We start from the raw sequence: 27854 nt of genomic DNA on the forward strand, positions 1-27854 counted from the left end.
GTAAAGTTAGCCTTTAGCTTCTCCTGCACTCATTTCCTCCATTCAGCCAAACAGACTAAGCAAGAGCTCCCGTCAAAAGACAGGACAGGAACTAGATGGAGTTTAACAATAGTGACAGGGTGCACACATCAATATACCAGACAAATATTCATTGGCTCTCCAACCGTGCCTGATGCCCAATTTCAGCTTGTTTCATAAGAGGCCTTTCCTCTCAGCATGTAAAACACATTAAACCAAAACTTTTTAACTTCATCTCTAATTTTTTTTGCATGTATCAAACACATAAGGCATAGTTCACTTTATTTAATGAGCTTTGGAAGGTGGAGTTTTACAATCATTACCAATGCTGGAAATATAATGTCTTTGAATTATGTATTTGTACATGAATGATGGCTTCCTGGCACAGCTTGAGTCGGTTTGGAGTGTAGTGGTGGTTCTGCTCTCTAGTAGTTATCCTCCAGTAACAGGTAACATGAAAGTAAATAATTACACAGACAACAGAGATGATTTATTATATAAATACACAGTTAAAATCCAATTTTGATTAGCAGTCAGCTTGTGCAGAGTGCTCCATTAATACACAAACATCGCTTTAGATGTTTTTACACAAGCACTAAAGCTTTTTGGGACATTGTGTGGGCAGATTCATCATCAAACAGACTGGAAATATTAACTGCAACTCTGGTTGAGCAACATCCCTCACACCAACATGACACACAGGAATAAACTCCTTCCAAAGATGAGAAAACTCAAGCAGAAAAAAGTGCAAGACCTTGGAACATGAGCTGGGGCTTAATGAAAAAGAAAAGAAACCCAAACATCTAAGGAAAGGAAGGAAAACACAGTGAAGGAGTGCACTTTAGCCCTTGAAGCTATCATGGCTAGCTTTCAAAGTAGCCTCTACAGCATAAGCAAACAAATGTAGTTTCTGCAGATGCAAATGAAAGCAGACAGCAATCCACTCACAGCCCAAATGAGGGATGATCTGTCTGAGTTCAGAGAAAATGTCTAACAGAATTTTGCAAGTATAGCTATGGAAGCCAGCGAGCACTATAAGAAGTTAACTGCTGCCATGACACATGGGGGAGAGATCAGATTATGAAGCCATGAAGTGAAGAATTTGCTGCTGGAATTTAAGAAAGTGCACAAAAATGATGACAGACAAGTTGGATGACTTGGAATAAAAAAAAATAAGCAGACATTGTGGACATGGTGTTCTTTTGACTTCATGTAGCACCCACTGTGAGATAAATGTTTCCAGTAGGGCATGTCTGAAAGAGCAACACCACACTCTATGAGAGATCGAATCTTAATTCAGAGTTTATGTGCGAATAAGGTGTTTGGTTTCTTCTGCATGAGCCATCTTCCTTTAATAATAAACATAAAGCTAAAAGCCATGAAAGCATAATGATTGGTCTATAAACCAGCTCTAAAAAGCTCATGAGATTGAAATTTGACTGACGTTACTGTGGATTTTAATAAACACAGCTGCAAGTGAGCAGAAACAAAGTCACGAATAAGCAGAAAATGCCTAAACAGTCATTTATCTGCAGAATGGAAACTTAACTGGAGTAGAAGCCTCCTTGAGTATAAAAAGTGTTGAAGGCTTAAATAGGATAGGAAATGAGGATGTTTATGTTTCCATATAGACATAACTTACATTCACATATGCTCAGTTTATGTCTAATCAAAACGGTCCCAAATGGCCGTTTCTTCCTGTGTTTATTTGTGGCAGAAACTCCCCACTGACTGAAACAACTATATCCAACAAAGCTTTTTTTTCACCCCTTGATGCCTTGGACAAATTTCTTCTTAGAAATAAAAAAAGGTGACATTTTGCAAAAAGAAAAAAACCACAGGCCTTAGATCAGAAACACTGTTAGACGTCTGCTCTGGTGAAAGAATTTACACATTCCACAAAGCACACTGTATGTAAATTACACTGTTTGCAACATTTGAAGGCCACTTTTTAAGATCTGTATCTGTTTGATGATGCGAAAAACATTCAATTACAACTTTTGATGTGCCAATGCTTGAGCTTAAAGTTTCAGTCTGCTCCTAGTCTGAATAAGCAACAGGCTGCAGACAGTGAGTTCGTTTGCCTGACATTCAAACATGGAAGCAATGGAAAAGAACCATGTCCAACATTTACATGTGTTCTTTCCATTTCCCCTTATTAGGAGCTCAAAGAGAGGTCACAGCCCAGCACAGCTGCACATGAAACAGTGAAGCAGGACTTTGACAAAAGCGAACTATTTCTGGGATTCCCATAAATATCCAGGAGCAAAGAGCTGCATAGTACATTTGACTTTATATAGTTCTGAGGCATTTTTTAATAAATCAGAATGGATCCCGTCTCACTAACAAACAAAAGACAGTAAGTTTTTGTTTTATATGGATCCAAACAGAAGCCAGAAGGACATTACTTTGTTTGTACCAAGAAACATTTAAATTCAATTAGATTCTTCTACTTGAAGTACACAGTGCCAGCTGTAGCTTCGCATTTACTGTAAACATGCCTTCAGTGTAAATTCTTGGCCATGACTCCACATTCAGCTCAAAAAGTGAACACCAGCCATTTCATTTAAAGAGATGTGAATTCTTTTCATTGTATTTGCAGACTGGTGTTGCACATTTTGGCTGTGTTTGTTGTCAGTATCGTGAGGTGAGGTGAGGTGAGAGAAATGTTGAGGTGCAATTCTGCAGCACACAGCTCAGAACATTAAAGCAGAGGGATGCAGTAATTGTGTGCTGCAATGCTTGCAATGAGGTGTTAAATTATGGTGTGAACTGTGTAATGGAAAATGTAGAGTGAAAAAAACAAAACAAAACAAAACAAAACAAAACAAAACAAGTGGTACATTTTCTCGAGTAATGCAGAAACAAACAAAGTGGGCTTTAATGACAACAGCAAGACTGACTGACTGACTTCCTTTCTACAAGCCCACTTACATCACAGGAAAAAATCACCCAGAGCCCGGCAAGCGGGACAGAACATACTGAAAACAGACAGGCCCCTCTGGCTGTGAGATGACTGGGTGGGTCCGGACTGGTCACTCTGTACTAAAAGTTTGCTTGTGGCCTGAGGGAAGGAGCAGCGATGGGGCAGCTCCCCACTGTGGGAAAAGAAAGAGGACAGAGCTGGGAGTCCTGCTGTCATGTCTTTGTGTGTTAACTAATCAGAGACAGCACGCTGAGAGGTTGTCACAGTGTCACTGTGGGTGGTTAAATGAAACAGGTCTCAAGAAAAGAGGTGCATCCCAACCTGGTTATCAGATTGGAAGGCTATGGGAAGCATTAAGGGAAGGGGGGTACTGCTTGTCTACAACTAAGCAGAGTCCAACTGGAAATAATTTGAAACAGTCAAAACACTGATCCAAGACAAGCAGGCGTGGTGAGAAGAGCTATTAAAGGTATGACACAAATGACTACTTAAAAAGGTCCAAATCTGGACACCTACGGGCCACAAAACCAGAAACAGAAACTTAATAAAACAGTGTTCGGAAACATATCTCATTAACCAGGCATGGAAATGAATAGGCTGCCAAATATGTGCACCAAGTGTGAGCCGCACGTCACAGATCTGACACACCGAGTCAGATCCGAAGGGTGACCTCATCTGTGTTTTTTCTCAAGGATATCCCTCTCCTTTCTAGGCACAATGAGACCGCTTCCTGTTTAAAGAAGGCCCTGTCCAGTTCTTTACTCATCCACCCTCATCTTACGCAAGGGCCGCCTTGTTCTGCTGCAACGTCATTTAGTGTTAACAGCAGAGAAAGAAGATCAGTGTTTACTGACAAAGCCCGGAAATGCTTGCAAATAGCAAATAGTGAGTTAACAAAACTGAGTAAGCACACTGGAATCATTAACAGCGTTTATTCTTCATGACTCTATGGAAAGTTGCCTATTGTCAGGGTGTCAGGCTGGAGGTTTTTTTTTTTCCTCTAGATTGAGTATTTCGGAATTTGGTGTTTATCAAAGTTTATTCAAGCACATTTTAAACTCATACCCATAAAATGAAAAAGGAAAATAGAGACAAACTCATTCTATATTTGTTTGAAATTTGTAGTAAATTTAGACAGAAACTGAAGAGAAGCAATGCACAAGAAAACCTGAAATGTCCATCATCTGAAATGATTCATATCATTAGTAGTTTTCAAATAATTTCTGGAAATGCAAGTTTGATCACAATATGATATATCATTTTATTTTATCTGACTTGATTCAGGAGCCAGGGATCGTTTTGAGACAATACCACATGCTGACCAAACATAATCACTTCCTTTCATAGAAAATCTAAAAAAGCAAAAAAGAAATATTGAACTATAAGTGTATTCCTGAGCTCAAGCAGACATTTAAATGAAAAACAAACATAACAAACTTCAAAATGTTCACACCTTATAAAAGAAAACAGAATACATTTCTGTTTGTAAAGGAGGAAATGGTGTAAAAACTGACTATTTAGAGCCTCAAACTAAATATTTGTTCAACTTAGTTATAATATTGAAGCTATTACAGCTAGTAATAGTTACACACCACACTAAACACATTATTGTAGAATGATTTAATTTTATTTAATTTAGAAGAAAATACTAATATTCTTGTATAATTATATATTTATATAATTATAACTAGTTTCAATTGTTACATGTTATTGAATTATTGATCCCTGAATTGATGTATTCATGTAGCTCAATTTAGTAGCCTCTATTAATTAAATGACAGGTGAGGGTGCCAGTATTGGGTATAAAAGTAAAATCAACAAGTATCTTTATTGTATGAAGACCAAAGAGGTAAACCATTGTTAGATGCACTCACATGAAATACTGTTATTAAAGCAGTATATGGTGTAAATCTACAAAAGTAGACATTTTAGTTGTTAGAACAAAGCAATTGTAAACTTTTCCACATGTTCTTCCAAAAGTAAGTATTTTAAATTATTATTGTATTGATGTTTTTGATTTCGATCAATGCTCATTAAATCAACATTTCACAACAGATTAATGTATTGTTACACCTCTACTGTCTGTTGTGACATTGAACTGAATGAGAGGGTGAATAGTCTAGAAAACCATCACCATCCTAATTTCTTTAGTAGTTCTCACAGCACATATTCAACACAAATTCAAAGCAAGATATTACTAATTTGAACATTTTAAATCCTCTTCAGCCCATAATAATTACTTTGTGTTTTTTGTATATAACTGATCTTAAAATCAGACATAATTATGTGAAGCAGGGACATGCAGATGTTTTCAATAATTTGTGGAGGCTTTCTTTGAAACCAAGTGCTATAAAAGGGCCTGTTTGCAAAAATGAAGTGAGTTTGATGCGAGCTAAAGGATAATTACAGATTAAGTCTATCACTGTGAGTTATTTTCTGAAATGTGGTGTTTTGAACTCCAAAACAGACCCGGCTGCTCCTGCAGTTTTCACAAATGAGGATTTTTTTTTAACTGAAAAATTATCTTGTAGCTTTTTTTTTATGTTGTTTTGGAGGCACTCCTTTTATTAGCCAAGGGAAGAGTAAGAAAAACCTGAAAAGCAGCATACAGACATAATTACACTTCAGCAGCATGTTGAATTAAGCAGGGGGAGAAACGCACTTGGCTTTGTAACCTGTAGCCGTCCGAGAATAAATATTGTGTAAATTTCACTTTCTCACTCTTAACAGAAACTGTTAATCTGTCGTCGAGCACTAAGTTATCCTGAAGGGAGATCACAAGGGAAAAAATAACTGAAGGGGTCACGAGAAGGAGGGAGGAAAGTCGTTGAAGGGCACGCACCGTGTAGACCAACCCACTGCATGTTCTGTCCTGCCCTCCTCCGTTCCCACATCACACTCGCGTGCGGCGTGGTGCTGCGTCCTCTCCTCTGGCCGCGGGATCACTTCTGTGGCAACCGAAGTTCTTCTGGACAGGCGCCGTGGAGTTTTTCTCAGGTGCGTGAAAACTACTTTTTGATGATTTTAGAAAACGTTTTTGCACATAAAGATGCGTCGAATCTGTTTGGTAATAACTTTATGAAGGCAACAGGTCGTTTCTCATCTTCACCTCAGTATACCCGCTTAACTTCATACTGTACTCGATATTTGATAGATTCAATTATTATTAACACTTAAAAGTGGATATGCCTTTAAAATAAACTAACCATAAAAAACAATTGAAATTATTTCTGATTGCTTTGGTTAATTGATGCGCAATTACGCATGTGAGCGCCTATTTGGCGTAAAGGTCTGACTACAAAATGTCCATTACGTATGTTTGGAATCAGTTTAGCATTTTATATCTTGTGTTTTCAGCTTTAAACAAGTAAGAAAATTAGTCGCCGAGGCTAAAATAATATATATATATATATATATATATATATATATATATATATATATATATATATATATATAGAAAGAGAGAGAGAGTGAGAGATACATATACATATATGTATGTGTGTGTGTGTATATATATATATATATATATATATAGAAAGAGAGAGAGATATACATATACATATACATATATATATATATATATATAATAAAATTGTGTTTTCACTTTACAATCTTTCAGTGTCATTAATTAAACAATTTTGCGGTTATTTCTAATCATCATAATCATAAATTTTCTTTCTCCCCTCTTTGCCTTTTTTATTTTTTTATTTTGCAGGCTGGCTCTTATCGCCTCCTAGTGTGCATGCCAAGCATCAAACACAAAAAGAATTTTTGATTTTTAGAGGAAAACTCTCAAACCACAGGAAATCCTTTCTGAAAGCATCAAAAGGAGGGGAAAATCCTGCCCTGTGTACATACGTGCCAAGAGACGAAAGAATGCACAACCTCAGGACTATTTGACATCTTCTCTGTGGATCTAAAGAGATATAATCTACTTCTTGGGATCCCAAGAATGACCACTGAATCTTTCCTTGCTGTTTATCCTTCTGTAGCTCCACCTGCCGCTCCCATGTCTGCAGGAATGCTGCATATGTTTAGTGAGTACCGGAGCAATGCAGTTATCATAGAGCACTACAACTACACGGGGAAGCTGAATAAGAACAAGTACACGGATGGACTCAAACCTGAAGCCATAGCTTTCCTGCTGGTCTGCCTGCTTATTGTTGTAGAAAATGCTGTGGTGCTTCTGGCAATCTGGAAGAATAAGAAATTCCATATGCCCATGTACTATTTATTGGGCAATTTGACTCTCTCAGACCTGCTGGCAGGTTTCACCTACATGGTGAACATCATGACGTCTGGTGCCAACACGTTAAGCATGACCCCTGTGTTGTATTTCCTGAGGGAGGGCGGTGTGTTCATCATGCTGGCTGCCTCCGTCATCAGTCTGCTGGCCATCGCCATAGAGCGCCATGTCACCATGGTGAGGATGAAGCCGTACCAGGGGGACAAACAGGGGCGAATGTTTGCTCTGATTGGAGCCAGCTGGGTGCTGTCTGTGTTCCTGGGCGTCCTGCCTGTCCTGGGTTGGAACTGCATGGGGCAGTTGGACCAGTGCTCCACCGTCCTGCCCCTTTACGCCAAAAGCTACATCCTTTTCTGCATCACCATCTTCAGCGCCATCCTCATGTCCATCGTGGTGCTGTACGTCCGCATCTTCCGCATCGTCAAGGTCAACACCCAGCGCCTGGCTTTGGTCCCACAGCGGAAAGGTCTGTACCGCAAATCCCAGAAGTACATGGCACTGCTTAAAACGGTCACCATCGTCCTGGGAGTCTTCATCGCGTGCTGGCTGCCCCTTTTCATCCTCCTCCTGCTGGATTTCTTCTGCCAAACCAAAAAGTGTGAGGTGCTCTTTAAGGCAGACTACTTCCTGGGCATCGCCATGTTCAACTCTCTCCTGAACCCCATCATCTACACGCTGACCAGCAAGGACATGAGGAAGGCCATCCTCAGGCTGCTTTGCCACCACTGCCTCGTAACCAAAGATGGACAAGTGAAAAAGTTTGGGATGCCCTTCTTAGATTGCAGCACCAGTAAGACGGACGGAGCCTCTCACAGACTGGAGGGACTGGAGACAACAGTGTCTTCTGGTAACTTTACACCCTCGTCCATTAAAGTTATTTATCCCAGGGTGTCTAAGACATGACACGGTGGCTCAGTCTGATCTGAGAGCAGACACTTGGACTCAAAATTAAACTTTTTATATGGCCAAGGATCTTTTATCTCTACACTCAAAATTAAGCAAGCATGGGAAGAAGCTAAATGTTTTGCACTTTGAAATAGTTTCATTTATCGGTTCAAATGGTTAGCACAATGTTTAAGGAGAAAGATGTTTTGGTTAAGCATTAATTTCTTAAGTTACTAAACACATTTTAGATAAACATCAATATCCATGTCATAATTGTAACTTGAAGTTTCACAAAAAAAAGCAGCATTACTTTTGTATTTCATGACTCCTAATCAGGGCCAGTATTAAAAGGACATTTCATCTTATCCATGTTTGCACATAAAGAGAAATCAAAGACTTTGCGCAGCTGGTTCAGAGCGGGGAAAGCCCAGGCATAAGATTTACCCCGTTATCTCCCGCTGCCTTTGTAGCATCTAATGACAAGTTGTTGCAAACACGAAGCATCCACGCCCCAAAAACCATGTAATTTCTGCCATGTGTGTTCTGGTCAGCACTGATGATGCGACATCAGAGGGCTTGGTGGCCTGGAGACTCCATGAAGACGTCAGATGTAGGGCTGAGCTGGGTGGTTTGCAGCTTTGGAGGTCCCCTTTAACATATGTAGCAACACACAATAAAAGCCTTAAAGCCATAAAAGCTGACAGCGCCTTCTCGGTTTGGCAGTTTCGGCAGTAAGACAGATACAGTTTGTCATCTTTATTCTGTCAAATGATACAAAAGACTTCTTGTGAGCATGAAAATGGTGAGCAGGCTGGGAGATTTGTACATTTCTAATGTAATATTGTACAAAAAGTGTAAAGATATAAAAAATATATACTTATATTTACTTTGTAAATATGTCTAACTTGTCTAAGCTGTGCTTTGTCTTTTGTAAACTCTTCACTTAAGTTATGTTTTATATGTGCACTGATTAAATATATGTGAATGATTTTTACATCATGTTTGTGTATTTTTTGTTTATTTTTCCCCAAAAAAACTAAAAGAATTTTTCAGTACTTCAAGTCTGAAAGTTTCACGTCTTACAGTAATTGTTCATCTGGTTTGGTTTCTATAAAACCAAATTAGGAAATACAAAGTACTTCCTTTTTTTATAGTTTATTGTACATAATGCAGCCTAATAAAATCAAAATACACAACGCAAACAAAACAGATAGATCTAGGATTGTAAATAGGATTAATAACATGTATGCAAGAGTTTTTTGTTTTTGTTTGTTTTGTCATCCTGTGAACTCCAGTTTAGGTCGTGTATTCACTTGTGCTCAGTATTTAAATGACAGAAAATTATTTACAGCAATAAAATAGGGCAGATGCCTACTCTAACACATGCAGAAAGATCAAAGAGAAAGCTGAAAATAAAACTAAAGTGACAAAAACCCCACCTTTATGCAAACCACGTATAAAAACCACTCGAGGCTGAGGCATTGATGAAGCTGCAGAAACAAGCCTGCTCATCCTGCTTCTTTTACCGTAAAGAAAACCGCGTATTGAAGCATGCACGGGTGAACCTCACCAACCCTGCCTGTCATTCTGCCCGCTCTGAATCACTTACGAGCTGATGCAACTAGACATAAATTTCATTTTCAAGTAAACCTTTAGTAAGAGCCTCCAGTGGAACACATATGAAACCCACAGAGCTATGTTGGTAGCAACTTAAAACTAACACTATAGATTCACAACAATCAGGCTTCAACGGTGCTGCGACAAATTTTAGTTTCATTACTCGTGTTCAGATATTATAAGTTGATTTTTTAAAGATATAAGGAACAAAAAATTCCTGACCCAGTTCATTAAATTTAAACTTTGATTTCCACTAACAGTTTTAAGTTAACTGCTAATCAAAAGGTAGTTAACAGAAGAGACAATGAGAAAGAATAACTACAGATAAATGGCTGAAAATATTTACCAGGATCTTTGGAGAGCTGATACTGATAGCTTCTAACTATGAGGATATTACTTTAAATGCCAGAGTCAATTCAATTATTACAATCATGTATAGGAAATGTTTAGTGTTCAGACTTGTTTATAATCAGAATACAGTATCAGAATAATCTGTTTAGCGTATGACTCCTGGTGTCCTTGAAAACAGATCTGAGCTCAATCCTTGACAGAACAAAGAATAAATAAAGAATAAAAAACCTAAAGTGCCATCCTGACTGATTTTTGCTCACACAAGCACCCCCCAACTCTCAACTTTATGATGCAGAGAAAAAAAAAAGAATTATACAAACACACACATATATATATATTTATTTATTTATTTATTGCTGGGAAATTCTTTCTCTGTACTTAACCCAGTTGTGAGGTATATATATGAGCTATATGAAATAGATGTATAAAGGTTATTATAAACACATGTAGCATAATACCAAATCTGATGTTAAGCTACATAAAGCGCCTGCATTAAATAGCTCCACAGTGACACCTAGTGGCCAACTGACTCATGACAACAACCAGACAGGACCCAGTTTATTTCTCAGGGTTTAAAATTTATAATACACAAAAACTTTTACAATTCCTTTTATTCTTGTCTGATTTAATGCCTAAATAAATGTTGTCATACGTTACATTTAATTACACTGTTGTTTGTCAAACTGAAACAGCATCTTTTAGCTCTCCACTTAAGGGCATTCTTTTTCATACTAGTGTGGAAATGTTTACATTTCAGCGCTGCATGTTGCATTTATTTTTTTTTTTTTTTACAATTATTCTCCTATTGTTTTTTTCAAAGTATATTGTTGAGAGTTGCTGCTCCAACTTTGCTGTATAATTGTTATACAACAATTAAGGTTTTTGACTTTGACCCTGTTAGTTGACAGATATATCTTTACAAAATCCTTACGAGAATAAGCACTAAACTTAAGTTTTGACAAACATTTTTAATGTCAATATAAAATGTTTCATATGACAGAAGACAAAAACATCCACAAACCAAACAAATAAAGATAATGTACACGTCTCCGACAACACATCCATTTATCTACCATTCGGTGCTGACGAAGCCCCACAGCTGGTCGCTTATGTCACTCCGAGAGGCTGTGGAGGTGTCAATGTTGATGGGGGTTGCCAGGTCAGCACCGTAGTGTACTGTAAATAACGACAGATAAAGGTAATCAGAGGCCATGTTGATGCAGTCAGGCTCAAGAAGTGTTAGTAAAATGCCCTTAAAATGCCACAATATTCAACATCAAATTATAAATATAGATACTGACAGCACATTGAGTTGCCTCATGTATGACATGTGCTACATAACAACTTGCCGAAACAAATTAATTATAAATAGTTATAAGGCTGATTGATCAAGATGATTGTTTGCCATTTTAAGATGCTCAACAGTCTTTTTACTAAAATGCTGTAGTTGCTGAATTTAATAAAGCCTACAAATACCTGCATTGAGAGCAGCTTTACATTAAAGAAAGTTTTAATATACACTCACTGGCCTCTTTAAAAGTTTGTTTGTTACCACATAGTTAATTACACAATCACACGGAAGAAACTCAACACATTTAGTCATGTCGACGTGGTGAAGACGACTTGCTGAAGTTCAAACTGAGCATCAGACTGAGGAAGAAAGGATTTCAGTGACTGAAGGTGGAATGGTCGTTGGTCTGAGCATTTAAAAAAGACTGCTGATCTACTGGGATTTTCACACACAACCATCTCTAGGATTTACAGAGAATGGTCTGAAACTGAGAAAATATCCAGTAAGCAGCAGCAGTCTGGACCAGAATGTCTTACAGATGTTAGATGAAAATGGGCAGACTGGTTGGAGACGATAGAAAGGCAACAGGAAGTCAAATAAGTGCTGGTTCCAACCGCGGTATGCAGAATAGCATCTGATGGTGTCACTCCTGTCCGCTAAGAACAGCAAACTGAGGCTACAATTTACACAGACGCACCAATACTAGACAATAGAAGATGGAGAAACGTTGTCTGGTCTGATGAGTCTCCTTTTCAGCTCCATATTCAGATGGTAGGATCAGAATTTGGTGACAACATCATGAAAACATGCATCCATCCTGCCTTGGATTAGAGTTTAAAGGTTGCTGCTGGTGGTGTAATGGCGTGGGGGATGTCTTCTTGGCACATTTTGAGCCCTTCAGTACCAACATCACACAGCCTGACTATTGTTGCTGACCCCTTTATGGCCACAGTGTAGCATCTTCTGATGCTACTTCCAGCAGGAAAATGCACCATGTCACAAAGCTCAAATCATCTCCAACTACTTTCTAGGACATGACAATTAGTTCACTGGACTCCAACGACCTCCACAGTCACCAGATCTCAATTCAGTGGAGCAGCTTTGGGATGTGGAGGAACGGGAGATACTCATCATGGACGTGCAGCAGCTGTGTGATGCTGTCATGTCAACATGGAGAAAATCTCTGAGGAAGGTTTCCTACACCTTGTTGGATTGATGACACCAAGAGTTCTGTTGGTAAACAGGGGACCAACCCGAGCAAAGGGGACTGAATAAAGTGAGTGAACAACATAAATTGTGTAAACATGTATTTTTTCCCCCAGATACTTCAATACATCTCAGTTGTCTCCTCCTCTCCGTCCATGTGATCTGTACAGCAGCTTTCAGGTGTCTATAAGTTAATGTTGATTATTTGCCTTAAACACAAAACACTTGCAAACAACTGCTGATTTTTTTTGGTGCCTTCAACTGCATTTTCTTCTCCACTTCCAAACCTGATGGTGCTTGTGGCATCATATAGAGCAACCACAATAAAAAGCTTCAAACGTTGCCATACCTCCTTTTAAAATGTTGGGCTGTGTGTCATATTCCCACTTGACCTTTGTTACTAGGTAGTACACCTGAGCCACATATCTGTAAAGACACAATTATATCAGGAAAAATGCATCAGAAAAAATGTATTAATTTACTCATGTGTTGGCACTTTATTTGACCAGGAAGGTTCCATTAAAATAAAATATCTGTTCTTATAGCGAGTTTGACTTATGATAACATAAAAAAATGAGCTTTACATAAAAACTATTTTAATTTTTAGTATAAAAGGCTAAACTGACCAACTCCTAATAATATTGTTGAAGGGTGTTCACAACCTGCAGTTTTATATGCTGAATTCAAACATCTCCGGATGTCTCAAACTCCGATATAAAAGACATTTTAAGTAATACAGCTTAATGTCGTAAGTAAAGCAGCCTAATGATCACCGATTATGTTACTCACACTGCTGACGGGATGACCTCGGTGGTGTCCTCATCCACCTCATTCTGAAGTGTGTCAAGCTCATGCTCAGAGTTTTTTAGGATCTCCAGCTCTCTCTGCAGAAACCTGGGTGGGAAATTAAGGATTCTAACAAAGATATGGGGAAAAAAGAATTCCTGTTTCATCGCCTTTTAAGTTATAATAATCAGATGTGGAAAAGATACTGGATTTCTGAGTCAGTGATCTGGCTCTTGGCTGTGCACTGCCTCAGCTGCTCCTCCAAGTTCTCCAGCTCCAAATCCCTGTGTTTCTTCTCCTCCTGCATATCCAACAGCCTCTGACCAGCACTCTCCTCAATCTGAGCCATATCTGGGGAAGAAGAACAATTCAATCAAGGTTAAATTACAACAACACAGCTTTATGTGTACTGCCTATTTATGGATGTGACACAGCACATTACAGAACACAGACAGCTATTAAATAAATAAGCAAAGACGCTAGATATAAATGAGTGTCTGGTTTTCTTACCTTTTAAAATCTGTGTCACAACTTTTCTTGTTTCTAAATGTTGATCAAAGAGGTTCTGGTGTTCAACTTTGACTTGTCTCAGTTTCTCAGGTTGGCTGCTGTTGATGAAGGCCACCAGGGCCTCCCCAGTCTCCTCAAAATCCTCAAATTTGTGGCCTTGGGCCATTGTGGGCAGCTAGAAAAGACAATAAATGCAAAAGAATACAACATAGTCTATCAAAATTGCGGCCGAGCTTCACTAAGAAACATTTACTTGGGTTGTTTCAGTAGTATTACTGAGTCACAATACGCCTTAATGAGTGAAATGTCTGTAAGGTGCATATCTGATGTAGGAAATATCAAAATGCAGCCTTTACGTAAAACTGCAAGTATCCAACTAGTAAATAGTAAGTATTCAACTAGCACTTATTTTATTGCTAAGTGTAAACCGTGACCACAACAACACATTACGCTAACGTTCATGACAGCCTCCCTGTTTTTGTTTACCCATAAATAATATCCTTACACAAACTATTTAAAATTATGGACATTATGCAGTCACTGACATGATTTTCGGATTAGAAATGTAACTGCATTACTTAAATTGCAAAAAAAGAAAACAACAACGTACCGTCTTTTTCTTCTTTTCCGCGATTCAAATTCAGACCTTCAGCGCGCGGATGTTCCTTTTCTTCTTCTTCTGGTGATTATCGGCGGTTGGTAACCAACTCAAAGCGCACTAGCGCCACCTGCTGACATTTTTTTTGTAGGACAGTAAATGGACAGGTAAAAACATCGAAATAGAATTCTTCTGCTTAACAGTCTCTTAAAGCTCTTTTGCTTTATTCTCTCAGCAAATGTCCGTTACACGAGGAGTTTCTTCTTCACATTTTTTATTCTTTCACATTTCTTCATTGGTAGTTTAACCCTTGTAGTGTATACAGCTGCCCGCGTCTTTAGTGTATTCCAAGAATTGGTCGTTTTTGACCCGTACCATGTCACTTTGTCAGTATTTACCAAAATTTTAATAATTTCTAATAGCTGTTTCTGAGAATATGAAATCTAGAAACAAAGGAAAAGTAAAAGGAACTTTTTTTTTACTACCTGAAGTTAAAAACGGGTCTAATACAACACAACGTTAGGGTCAAGTAATGGTAACTGTTGGGACTTTAAGCAGTATTCAATACTGATGATGGAGCCGCTTACTAAAGGACAGTGAAGTAGTATACTGTAAGGATAATTTGTAATAACACATTTTTTTCCAGCTTGCAAAAAATAAAAACAAAAAAAAAGTAAATTGTTTTAAATATGAGTATTTCTACTGAAGGTAAACTTTCATATACACACACAATCATAAAATTAGAATATCATAAAAAGTTTATTTCAGCAATTCCATTCAAAAAGTGGAACTTGAATAATGTAGACATTCATTCCTCACAGACTGACACATTTGCAAATGTTTTCTTTTAATATTGATAATTATGACAACTAATGAAAATCCCTGAACATGTTCATACTTTTCCATGTTCTTTCTAGAAACCCCTTTTTTGTTATGGTCCTAATATTCTAATTTGCTGGTATATTGAATTTGGGTTTTTCATTAGTTATATATAAATATAATAGTTAAATATATCAGAAATGCCACAAAGTGAATCAAAAGATCAATATTTTGATCGCTTCAATATTAACACTGTAATCTAATAAATTTGATAAAAATTAGACAAAGCTAAACATTTGCCACAATTTAAAAGTTCTCTTTATATTCAAATGTTTATTACAAGAACATGAAACTGATAGTTTCATGTAAAAACCAGATCATTTTCCAATCAATATCAATGATGTATCAGCTCAGTGAAAACATGTTATGTGTTGTTTTTCTGCTTTAGTTTCTTCTCCTGTGCTTTCCGTTTCTGCCTGCCGAGCTGTCTGAAGTACAGTCTTTTGGGGTTCAGCCCGTAAGCCTTCAGTCTCTGTCTGCTGAACTCCCGCCCGCCTATTTTCACCCCCATGGCTCCTGACATGAGGCGGCCACCTGAACGCTTGTGCTTCTTCTTGGCCCATTTTGGCTTTTCAGTCCTGTTTGTAGCTTCATCAGGATTGGCCGTCGCCTCGTCTGAAGCCCCCTGGGATTCTTCTTCCCGTTTCATCTTCTTTTTCTTGGGTATTAGGATCTCCTCTTCCTCCCCCTCATCTGCGCTGGCTGCTGCCTCCTGAAGAACTTGGGAAAAGGAATCCTTCCCAACGGGAACAGCACTGGCATCTTCAGGTCCACTGCCTTGCCTTTCTGCATTCTTCAGACGATCTCTTCTCTTCTTCCCCACCTTGGTCTTAGCCTCTGCCTCTGTATCTTCTCTGTAGAAAAAGTTAATATTGTTACGCTGCAGCAGTACTGATTGATGGACAGAGTACATCAGGATCATATGCAGGCCGCTATACTCACTCCGAATACACAGAGTTAAAGATCTCCTTCTTCTTCCTTTCATTCTGTGCCTTCATTTTATAGTTCTTCAAATCACTTATCTCCTCTTTCTCAGATCTAAAAAGGAAAGCTAGCTGTAGTGAACGTCCCAAGATGTGGAGATGTTAACATTTCAGCTACTTCAGAGCCAGTACCTGAACATGCACGTCTTCCTCAGAGAGCACCAGCGGTTCAGCTCCTTCTCGTCAGCTTTTAAAATCTGAGAAAAGAAGCATCTTTCATGAGATCTGCTCACATTTTTTGGATCATGTCTGCAGCTTCGTTAAAATGACCTTGAAGTCTGCTCAGAGAGAAGATTAATGTGAGATCATTCCCTGGTCAGAGCTCTCCCCGGAGGGAAGCAATACCAGATCAGTCACCTCAAGGCTCATCATTGCAGCATTATTTAGCTTGATGCAACCAATAAGCATTAAATCAATTGCTCTTTTTTTTTCTTTTTTTTTTTTAAACTGGCTTACAATGGACTGCATGTTAAATCCGTTCCAGCACAGCGACTGTTCAGAGATCAGCAACTTGGCACAGCAAGCCTTTAGATTTTGATGATGTGATGTGTGTGAGACAGAGATGATTGGCATTTTGAGAATTTGAAGGCTGCAACAGGCTCTGTTAGTGAAGAAATGCTAGATCTGTCAGGCACTTTATGGCCTTTGTTCTCTTCCTGGTCCACAGATGGTGGTTCCAAGAGTGAGAACAGAAATTTGGTTATTAAAAATAAATAAAAGCTTTTAAATGTCCTCCTTCCACCTGGAATATCTTGCAAACTTATCTGAAATTAAACGTGATCTCTCTGGGGGAGTTTACACTCATTTTAAGAGCTTAAGAAGAAACCTGTCAATGTGACAGTTTTTAAACTTCTTTGCTGTATTCAGCCCATGATGAGTTTCCTTTACCTAATGTGGGCGCTACCTTCGTTTTGTTTTCATAGTTCATCTCTGCTATGTTGCACACCGTATTTTCTGCACTATAAGGCGCACCTAAAAGCCTTAAATTTTCCTCAAAAAAATCGGCCATGCGCCTAATGACCCAGTGCACCTTATGTGTACGCCTCAGCACGTACGCTTACCTCCGCCATGCCCCCGGCAGGTACCGGTATATTAAAAGTAGGCTTGCTGCAAAACATTTGTTTGTCTAAGGACCCCTGAAAATGGCACCAGTGAAGAGACATGCTTATGAGGCACAATTCAAACTACAGGCTATCAGTTACGTGGTTGTACATCGAATAGAGCAGCTGTAAAAAAATTCAACATCAATGAATCTATGGTTCGGAAGTATTTCTGAGCCAAGCTGTCTGGAAGACACAAAACCCCACAATAGTCGTCTCAGTTTCTGTCTCTTATTAAGTTTGATTAGAGCCAGTCTCCACTTACAAGTCTTTGAGCTTAAAGCAGGTCAGCTTTGTCAGTCTGTTTAGTTTCTGGAAATATCTTCATGTTTTAGATTTGTTTTTAAATCGGAAAAACTGCATTGCTCATATTTGCCTGTTGAGAAATGACAGCTGTAGCGTTGAGTCCTCCGCCTGTGTATGTGTTGTCCCATCAAATTCTCTCTTATGAACACAAAAAAAACAGGAGCCGCTTCTGAAATCTAAAGCCAATTAAAGCCACATCATTGGAACAGGACATTAAAGTTAAAAAACATTTCCCTCCTCATCTTTTCGGAGAAAGTTCAGCACAGCTTCTGGGTTGTACAGTGCTGCAGGGAGGCTTGCTTTCTCTCCGCTTTACGCTCCAAATGGCAGAAAATGCATTTTAAACTCAAACATGATTAATTGTGAGAAACCAAAATAGCCATTGAGATTTAAATTGTACAGCCTTACAACAACACATCAACTATGTGTTCTTTTATTTCTCCAGTTTCTATTTCCTGTCCCAGATCATCAACTATGAAGATTCTTGGAGCAAAACACTTTCTGGTTCTCACCTCATCTGTGCTCAGACCGAAGTCGTTGGGCAGAACCTGCCTGTAGCGAAACCTGCACGGCAGGTCGTCAATGATATCCTCGTAGTCTAACTTGTAGTACTCATCCAAGTACTGCTCGAAGCTTTTCTCCTCTGAAACAAACAGCTTTCTGTTAGATAAAAACCACAAGACATGACTGCATGAGGACAGACTTGCTCCACTGGTTTCCTCACACTTACGGGGATCAAACACGGGCTTGTCGCTGGTGATGACCTCCGCAAAGTAAGACTTCTTTCTCTTTTTGCCCATTTGTGGCAGATCCTCCTTCTTCATCTTCTTCCTCTCTTTTTTCTTTTTCTTCTTGGAGGCAGCGTGCTGGCTGGGGTTGTAGTCTGCATCCATCTATAGAGACACAGCAACAGAGATCAAAACACAAAACTGCTACGAGGATGAAACTTTGCTTTTGATTAGCACAATTTGACTCACAATAAAGTCTTCATCCTCACAGTAGGGTCCCGAGGCATCGTAGTCCTCTCCATCATACTCCTCTTCATCATAGTGCTCCTTTTTCTCCTCTCCTGTCCACGTGTCCCAGTTCCAGTGTTCTGTAGTAAACAAAGACAACCTTGCAGCTTCCAATCATGCAGAAAACTAGACTTTTCATTCCCTTAATGGGCTAAAACTGGGGAAAAAATGTAACACAGGAGTCCAAATCAAAGCTTAGTAGTTTAACACGCTGAAAAGTGGCATATTGATTCAGCGCTGCACGTATGAATAATGTTAGTGTATTTTCTACAAACATGCTGGTGCAGACACACTTTCCTTTTCTTGTTCTTTTCAATGCTGGGAAATATGTTGGAAAATGTGGATTTAAACGTTAACGCAGTGTTTCCCAATCCAGGTCCTTGGGTCTCCCTGCCCTGCATGTCTTAGACGTGTTCCTGCTTCAACACACCGGATTCAAATTAATGAACTTCTTCATCCAGTTATTTGCAGCCTGTTAACGAGCCATTTATTTAAGGTGTTAAAGTAGGATTTGAGGAATTTCTTGAAGAAAAAATAACTGAATATTTTCACTTTAACACAAATCAGACTAGTGCATCAATAAAATGGGAAGCATTTAAGGCTTACATAAGGGGGGAAATATTGAGCTACACTAGGCATAAATCTAAAATACACATGAACAAATTGAAAGACATGGAAAAACAAATCAAAGAACTACAAGACCAGTTGTATCATTGCGATGACACTGGAAAATATAGGAGACTTCTTTTACTAAAATCTGAATATAATGAACTCACTACCAACAAGATAGCAACTAGTCTACTATGGCTGAAACAGTCTTACTATGACCAGGGTGAGAGGGCAGGGAAACTCTTAGCTTGGAGGCTTAAGAAAATACAAACAAACAGGGCCATTAATTCAATCATACTTGACAATGGAGAGAATATAGTGGATTCAAAAATGATAAATAATGCTTTTGCAGAATATTATGAAAATTTATATAAATCCCAGTATCCAGATGACACAATTAAACAGAATCAATTTCTGGACCAACTCCAATTTCCAACTTTGTCGGAGGGAACTAGAAATAATTTAGATGAAAAATTGAGCATTCAAGAACTTAAAGAGGCACTCGGCCATATGAATACTGGTAAAGCCCCGGGCCCTGATGGCCTGCCAGTTGAACTTTACAAGAGATTTTCAGATAAACTACTGCCCCATCTGCTTGATATGTATAATGAGTCCTATGAAAAGGGAATCTTACCCCCATCTTTGAGATTGGCAGCCATATCTCTTCTGTTAAAACCAGGTAAAGCCCCAACTGAAATGGGCTCATACCGTCCCATTTCTTTAATGTCGTGTGACACTAAAATACTGTGTAAAGCTCTAGCGCTAAGGATTGAATCACATATTCCTAATTTAATTTCAAATGACCAGAACGGATTTGTTCTTGGCCGTCAAGCCTTTCATAATACTCGACGATTACTGAACATACTATTCGAAAAAGAATTTGCCATGGATCATGCTTTTCTATCATTGGACGCCGAAAAGGCGTTTGACAGGATCGAATGGAGTTATCTCTTTGAGACCCTTAAAAGATTTGGCCTGGGAGAGAAATATCTGAATTGGATTCAGTTACTATATACAGAACCCATAGCCCAAGTAGTAACAAATAGCCAGTTGTCAAGACCTATCAACCTCTGTAGATCAACTCGACAAGGATGCCCATTATCCCCCCTTCTCTTCCTGTTCGCTATTGAGCCCCTTGCTATGGCAATACGCAAATCCCCTGAAATTTCCGGTATTAAAATTGGAAGTATAGAACACCGCCTATCTCTTTTTGCAGATGACGTTGTTTTGTTTTTAACTAATCTAGAGAAATCTATAGAGGCTGTTGGTCAAATTCTGAAGGCGTTTGGTGAATTCTCAGGGTACAAAGTTAACCAAAAAAAGAGCTCTCTGTTATTACTGAATAGAGATAACCCTTCAATCCAAACACAGTTTACATGTACGTATGATGGCTTTACTTACCTGGGAATTAAAATACATCCGGATATAAAGAAAATAATCTCTATTAATTATGACCCTTTGGTAGAAAAGGTGTTGGATTCTCTAGATGGATGGGGTGGGATGCCAATTTCAATGATAGGTCGCATTAACATAATTAAAATGTCCATTCTTCCAAAGTTCCTGTACCTTTTTCAGTCTATCCCTTTACACCTTCCAGCCTCCTTCTTTTCATCTTTAAATAAAATGTTTACCAAATTCATATGGAATGATAAACGCCCTAGATTGCGCCTTTCTCTTCTGTATCTGCCATATGACCGAGGTGGGCTTAGATTGTCTAATATCAAGCTGTACTATTGGGCAGCTCAACTCTGTACTGCTATTTGTTATTTCTCCACCGTTGATATCCCGTCATGGATACATATTGAGAACAATGAGCTAAAGCTACCTTTAACATCTTATCTCTACTCAGCTGAAATTAAACAATTGCTAAAAGACACAAACAATCCTTTTCTCAAAAATACAATTTCAGTTTGGCACCAATCACATACTGTCTTAAATGAGGTATCTGAGCTCTCATGTTTGTCACCTATTTGGGGAAATTATAGATTTAAACCGGGAAGAGCAGACATGGGATTTAAATTATGGCTGAATAAAGGTTTGAATACAATCGGGGATCTATATAATGACGGGGTGTTGATGTCATTTGAACAATTAGTAAATAAACATGGCTTGCCTAGAAAGCACTTTTTTAAGTATTTACAGGTCAGAAGTTTTATTACTACTCTATTAAAATCTACTGCAAAACCCCCACTCTCTAGTATAGAAACCATAGCCGTTCATCATCATAAGAGTAGAGGCCTACTTTCCAAATTTTATAATCTTTTACTTCTAGCATCAAAAGAAAGTAGTCTTTCCTATTTACAAGCATGGAAAACCGATCTGCAAATAGAAATTTCAGAAGATGAGTGGAATAACTCATGCCTATTGGCGCAAACGCAAACTATTAACACCAGGTTTAGATTGCTACAGTATAAATGGTTATTCAGAACTTATATTACTCCTGTTAAACTTAACCACTTCAACCCAAATATCCCTGATGAATGTGTTAGATGTGGGGCTGAAAAGGGTACTCTTCTTCACTGTATGTGGCAATGTACAGAACTTCAAATTTTTTGGAAGGAGGTTACAATATTTATTTCTCGTTTGATTGAATGCGATATACCAGTTGATGGTAAACTCTGTTTGCTCCACATTTTCCCTAATGGCTTTAAAGGGTCTGCAAAGAAAAGAAAGCTTGTTAGCTTTTGTCTGTTACAGGCAAAACATGTAATCGCTTTGAATTGGAAGGAAATGGACAGACCAAAGATAAACCAGTGGATTAAACTGATGTCCAGCAACCTGGCACTAGAGAAACTGACATACATAGCTAAGGGGAAACTTGAGGTCTTTAAAGAAATGTGGTTGCCCTTCTTGCACCTTATAAAGAACGGTGACATGTAAATTGTATTATTTATTCGATTGTCCTTCTGTATATATATACTCATGGAGTGAGCAGTGGGTTCCAGGGTGGGAGGGGGATGTGTTTTTCATGTTTTTCTTGACCTGATTTTTGTTTCTTCTGTCTTTTATGTTGCTGTTGTTATTGCTGTATGTTTGAAAATATGTAAAACCAAATAAACACATTTGTGAAAAAAAAAAAAAAAGGTGTTAAAGTAGGGTTACATCTAAAACATCCCGAGGACCTGGATTGGGAAACACTGCGTTAAAGCAGATGGAGATGTGATCAGTTAAGTTTAATTATAGACTGGTTCAAATATTTTGCTTTATTTTAGAAATGACTTATAAGTTGTCAATAGTAGAAACAAAGGAGATTAATCACAGCTCTCTTAATCATAATGCAATGGATTCATGAGGTGTCTGGAGATTCCCTCCTCTAGGATGATCTGACTGGCAGCGGAAAGCACAGAGTATGAATGTTCACGCCTGATGCTGCAAAATGGGGGGTGAGGGTGTGCACATGGAAATAACCAAGAGTTTTCCACCCAACTTGTTGGAGGATATTGTTTAGAAAGTTTTTATCATCCACAATAGCAACATCTTTTCCTGTTGCGCTGCATCCCTCTTTATCCTTTTATCAACTCCTACATGAACCCTCTTCATGCATTCATTATGTAAAGAAGCAAAACCTGGTGGGTTGCAGTTTCTCCAAATAACTAGCAGCTAATTTTACCAAACAGACGCTGTAATGGACTTAATTAAGGACATGTGAAAGAGTACAGCAGCCTTACAGCTGACATGACAGAAAACATGAAGGCATAATGCTGCTTATTTATTTCTTCTCTTCATTTAACAGCTGATTCTCATCTGTACCTGGAACTGTCCACTTGTGATCAGACCACCCAGGACGCATGCTAACTGGGCCTCAGACAGCTGAATTACTACTGCAGACAAAACACGCAGACTTACCCTCCATTTCATCATCGTCCTCAAACTGAGGCTTCTCTTCTTCCTCTTCTCCGTAGTATTCATCTCCAAAGAATTTCTGCAAAACAAATGTCAAATTAGGTGAATCATATCAAAAGATTTGCTTTTGGTATAATTAAATAAAGCTTTACACTAAGAAGTAGCCAAACAGCACAGCTCTGTGAGGTAGGTAACGGGGGACTCGGCTTGTTGCTGCAGAGTTGACCCAATGTGATGCTTGAAGCAGAGCATCCTGGTCAGGAATCGTATCCGCATTCAGATGCGCCTCCAGCTGCAGTTTTCTAACTCCATACTGGAATCAGCTGGAGCTACACTCAAAATGTGCTCAAGAGTTTTATTTTAAACTTGAACTAGTTGGACCCCGTTTCATCTTGGATGAGTGTGTGTGTACACTGACCTGCATGAGCTTGTCATGCTGATTTGGATCAAATTCTCCCTCCAGGTCAGCCTGACTGAAAGCCAGCTGCTCATTGCCGGTCAGCTCCTGGAGCTTCTTCAGCTTCTCCATGATTTCGTTTCTCTTCAGGTTCTTCAGCTGCTTCAGCTGCTCTCGCTTCTGCTCTTTCTCCTGAAATCGTTGACATCAGCCAATCAGTGAAGGAACATTTAATCCAAAAAAAAGCAAAGAAAGTTTAAATGACTTTGTTTTTCTACGATACACACTTTTTCCTTCCTTTCTTTCACTTCCTCCCTTTTGAGTTTCCTGCGATCATCCTTGGAGCGTACGGATGTGGCGATATTCCGGGGGTAGGTCTTAATCTTCTCAGCGTCCGGCTCCTCAAAGCGGAAGTTGTAGCTTCTCTCAAAGTCTTCCTGACGCTCCAAGAAAGTCTCCCCTTCCTCCTCTGAATCCTCCACATCATCCTGGACCACCTCGTCGTAGGTTGGGATCCTGGATGTGACCAGAGTCGTTGTAAAAGCAGACTGCAAAAGAAACTCCATACTTCTATCACTTTACATGGAATAAAAAGCCAATCTCATCAGCTACACACCGTTCGTCGTCATCCTCTTCGTCAAGGTAACCCTTGTTCAGCACGTAATCTCTGAGGAAACGCTCCTTCTCATCCAGCTTGGGGTCATTCCAGTAGTCTCTCAAGTATTTCTGTAGACACAATCAGGCTCATTAGCAGAGACATTAAACACTGATCTTCACTCCATTTCTCTCCCAGGCTGAACACACTCACCATGTCCTTCACCTCCTCCGGACCCTCGAGCTCAGCCTGGCCTTTCAGCCAGTCCATATAGTCTGCCTCCTCTTTGTCCTACAACACAGACCATTTCATCTCAAACTGGGAAGCTTTTGATCATCTTTATTTTAAAATGAGCTGGTGTAATATCCGGACCTTCTCTTCTTGCGTTTTGATCCTCCGGGTCAACAGCTTTGATGCTTCATCATCTTCATCGCCTTCATCACTGTCCTCAACAAATTTCCGGAAGCTGCAAAGAGATTTGGATTTCTGTAAAATGTCTGAAAAACGTCCACAGTATGTCTGCAGAAGGTTTCATCTTACCTCTCTTTCAGCTCCTTCTGCTCCTGTACGTAACTGGGAGAGGCTGCTCTCTACAGGAGAAAACATAAGAGGTCCATGTAGCGTTTTACAGAAAATGTTCCTGATTTAAAGGAGTCATTGCACTTTTTCAAGTTAAAACATCTGTATCGGTGTTAACTTCTCTGAAAGCCTTTCTTTTGAAGACTTTTGAGTTTTTCCGTCTGTTTGGGCCCTTTGTTCACAGCAGAACCACCAACATGGGTAAACTCTTTGCTCCTGGAATTTCATCATCACAGGATACTATCTGAATAAGCCAGCACCTCTTCCACGCCTAAACTCATGGTTAGACGTGGAATGATAAGATAAAAGTCATGCTTTGCTGCTGACGCTGCTAACACTAATGCTAAGGGATGAGCCTAAAAATTTAAACTCCTGCAACGTACAAATGAGCCCTGTGTTTTCTTTTTTTATGTAAGTGGGGTGAAGTGCTCTGCCACGTAAATTTTGGTAAACATTTTGGTGTAAAAAAAAAATCTTGCTTGTGTTCTTACTAAATGTAAGCCGTTTGGATAAAAGTGTCTGCTAAATGACTGTAGAATAGAATAAACGTGCTTCTTTCACCATCTCTGCGTTTTCACTCTCAGGCTCGGATTCTGGTTCAAACATAAATGGCTGAATTCGTGAGCTGCTGCTCGGTCAGGTTCGCTCGCCGTCACTAAGCTGTTGACGTTTTGGAGTTGGACGCACTGTGCATGCACTGGGCCAGCCCCCCTTCCAACTTTGGCCTCCCTGCAGCCAATCAGCGTGCACCTCATTAACAGTCTAAAGCTTGCATGAACTCTCACAAGACAAAGTTGTGGTTTGAGCAAAGGGTCAGAACACGCTCAATGTTTGATTTTTTTTTTTTTTTTAAATAAGTTCTCAAAATAAATATTTAAAGACACTTGGAGACAGTGGATAGATGAAAAGACCAGGTGATGACACCTTTAACACATTTTTGGTAAGCATTCTTACCTCTTTCCTCTTGGCAGCTTCCTCATCATCACTGTCATCATCATCATCTTCATATTTACTGCAAGATAAAAACTTTCTACTTTAGCTCATCCTCCTGTTTTCTGATCCATATGAACTTATAAATCAGCATCTGTCAATCTAAACAAATGAAAATTTAATGGGTGGATGGATCTGCAGTAGGTACAAATGCATCTCAGGTCCTGTTTCAGGTCTTTGCTGGAGTTTTCTCATCTCTTTCAGATCCTGTTTATCTGTTGTACATAGTTAAGGCCTGACACTTTTCAACATACAACAAAACATGTGCTACAGTAGGACTTAGAGACCATCCAGAAAATACTCAGCTATCCCCTCACTGGAAGAAATTCACATACTTGCAAGATACTGCAAGACTCAAACTTTCCATCTTTGCAATACAGGACTTTTCAATATCGAGTGTGGATTATTTATGTGAGTAAAACTATGGTCCGTCTCAGTTTTTCATGTATTAATTTATTCATAGAATCCCTTTTTAGTTGTTTTCAACATATATTAGGTAAACATTTTAACTGCCTTTTAAAATTGATTCTCAAAATGAATTGTTTGACAATGTAGACTTCAGGAGCTCATCAAAACAGATAATTTAATTAAGAAATGAAAGTTTAAGTTTGTTAAACTGTTTTTGCACAACAATAAATGGCTAAATAGGTCTTATTTATACTGCCACACTTTAAAATAATAGACATTTAAATGGGATGCAGTCGCTCACCCTTCCTTTTCCAGTATGACTCTACGTTCATAGTCCTTTAGATACATGGGCTTAACTTTGTCTTTCTTTGAGGTTGAAGGCTTAATATCACCATCAGATGCATCTAAAATGAGAACATTGCAGTCAATCAACATTACAGACAGTTTAAAAACCTGGGTTAATGACTGGATTTACTCACCTTCTGAGTAGAACTTAGCATTTTCTTCATAGATCTTCGGGTCTTTTTTCTTCAAAAGAGACAATGTTCTGTAAAAGTCCCTCTCAACATCAGGGTCCAGCTCCTGTGGGGGTAAAATAAGTCAAAAATAAATTAATGTCAGTCTGTTAAAAGGTGCAACATACTGGCTTAGAAGATCATAAGGATGCTACCAACCACTTCACTCTCATCAGAGCTGGACTCTGAAGTCTCAGAGTCACTCTCCTCGGCTCGGTCTCCATATCGATCCTTCACTGCACAAACACACAATAAAAAACGCGTTGACTGAAACCACGGCACTGGAGAACACGTAAACTTAGAGCTAGCTGTACTTTCCCCACGTTGAGCCGTTAGCACGACAGTTAGCTAGCTAGCATTGACACACTTACGTCTTTGCAACTCCTCCTTCTGTCGGTACTTCTCGTATTTTTGCGCAAACTGCGTGTTAATTTTCAGTTCAGATTTGCCAGACATGTTGTTTTAATAACGATGTGCTCTACAAAATCAACAACAGGTGTGCATTAATTAAGAGAAGACATCCCAGCAGTTAGAGACGCACGTTGAAAATTTAAACCACGTGGTTTCCGGTGAAGACTTGGGCGATTGCGCAAGTTGTCCAGCAGGGGGCGCAAAAGCACCTGTTTCGAGGGTAATTTAGGCCGTTAGGAGTTTTGGTTTTAGTGTAAAAAAAGACTGCATATGAAATTATAATTCATTGTTTTGGTGTTTGAAAAACTATATTTTGTTTATGTATGTCGTAGGAAAAAAGAAACACATAAAATCAAACAGAAAGATGTTAACGTTGGAGATGAAGACAGCATCCTTCTCATAAAAGAGTTAAATCAGAGAACACACTATCCCAGGAATGAATGAATAAATGAATGAATGACGGACTTACTAAATAAAAAAAAAGAAAAAAAAAAGAATGAATTCGGTAAAATAACAGTGAATGTAGTCATTTAATTAAAAAAAATCCTGAATATTTTTTTTCCATACAAACAAAAAGCAAACAAAAAAATTAAAAGAAACATTTAAACAATAAATGTCATAGTATTTGTGATGATTTAGGAAATGTAGTGATCTTTTCAAACATGAATCTCAACAGCTTTAGGCCTTTCTATGTTTTGTAACTCCAAGCAGAAGAACAAAATGGAAAATGCAACTTCTATCTATCTAAAAATGACCAAATTTGCATAAAAAACTAAATTAAAAGCCATT

General features: G+C 38.7%; 3 protein-coding genes and 1 non-coding gene across 4 annotated transcripts; 1 reads left to right on the forward strand and 3 right to left on the reverse strand.

Annotated features, from left to right (window-relative positions):
• The first annotated feature begins 5804 nt into the window (after positions 1–5804).
• On the forward strand, positions 5805–9064 carry s1pr5a (sphingosine-1-phosphate receptor 5a). Its single transcript, XM_041976388.1, has 2 exons — positions 5805–5941; positions 6660–9064. Exon 2 carries the CDS (start codon positions 6897–6899, stop codon positions 8091–8093), a length of 1197 nt encoding a protein of 398 aa, XP_041832322.1. The 5' UTR covers positions 5805–5941; positions 6660–6896; the 3' UTR covers positions 8094–9064.
• Positions 9065–10753: 1689 nt separating this feature from the next.
• On the reverse strand, positions 10754–14530 carry spc24 (SPC24 component of NDC80 kinetochore complex). Its single transcript, XM_041970296.1, has 6 exons — positions 14447–14530; positions 13837–14011; positions 13533–13677; positions 13330–13434; positions 12890–12966; positions 10754–11219 (listed from the first exon to the last, which is right to left on the reverse strand). Exons 2-6 carry the CDS (start codon positions 14000–14002, stop codon positions 11113–11115), a joined length of 600 nt encoding a protein of 199 aa, XP_041826230.1. The 5' UTR covers positions 14003–14011; positions 14447–14530; the 3' UTR covers positions 10754–11112.
• Positions 14531–15566: 1036 nt separating this feature from the next.
• kri1 (KRI1 homolog) lies at positions 15567–27220 on the reverse strand. Its single transcript, XM_041972709.1, has 18 exons — positions 27026–27220; positions 26814–26890; positions 26619–26721; positions 26441–26543; positions 25696–25753; positions 24703–24752; positions 24535–24628; positions 24376–24453; positions 24184–24293; positions 23855–24083; positions 23589–23759; positions 23174–23249; positions 18680–18798; positions 18433–18595; positions 18215–18345; positions 16429–16493; positions 16256–16351; positions 15567–16167 (listed from the first exon to the last, which is right to left on the reverse strand). The coding sequence occupies exons 1-18, from the start codon at positions 27108–27110 to the stop codon at positions 15678–15680; spliced, it is 2298 nt and encodes a 765-aa protein (XP_041828643.1). The 5' UTR covers positions 27111–27220; the 3' UTR covers positions 15567–15677.
• LOC121634800 lies at positions 16575–16673 on the reverse strand. Its single transcript, XR_006009299.1, has one exon. It is a non-coding gene; the product is annotated as a Z30 small nucleolar RNA (small nucleolar RNA).
• Positions 27221–27854: the final 634 nt, after the last annotated feature.

The sequence above is a fragment of the Melanotaenia boesemani genome, chromosome 2 (assembly GCF_017639745.1).
Source record: "Melanotaenia boesemani isolate fMelBoe1 chromosome 2, fMelBoe1.pri, whole genome shotgun sequence".
NCBI lineage: Eukaryota > Metazoa > Chordata > Actinopteri > Atheriniformes > Melanotaeniidae > Melanotaenia > Melanotaenia boesemani.

Bases quoted from the DNA above. Each gene is read 5' to 3' on its own strand.
- s1pr5a (XM_041976388.1), top strand. From the start codon at position 6,897: ATGACCACTGAATCTTTCCTTGCTGTTTATCCTTCTGTAGCTCCACCT.
- spc24 (XM_041970296.1), bottom strand. From the start codon at position 14,002: ATGGCCCAAGGCCACAAATTTGAGGATTTTGAGGAGACTGGGGAGGCC. The intron at 13,678-13,836 runs GTAAGAAAACCA...CTTCTTCCCCAG, and splicing joins TGTGACACAGATTTTAAAAG to ATATGGCTCAGATTGAGGAG. The intron at 13,435-13,532 runs GTATCTTTTCCA...TTTCCCACCCAG, and splicing joins ATCACTGACTCAGAAATCCA to GTTTCTGCAGAGAGAGCTGG.
- kri1 (XM_041972709.1), bottom strand. From the start codon at position 27,110: ATGTCTGGCAAATCTGAACTGAAAATTAACACGCAGTTTGCGCAAAAA. The intron at 26,891-27,025 runs GTAAGTGTGTCA...GTGTTTGTGCAG, and splicing joins GAAGGAGGAGTTGCAAAGAC to TGAAGGATCGATATGGAGAC. The intron at 18,799-23,173 runs GTAAGTCTGCGT...TGTTTACTACAG, and splicing joins GGACGATGATGAAATGGAGG to AACACTGGAACTGGGACACG.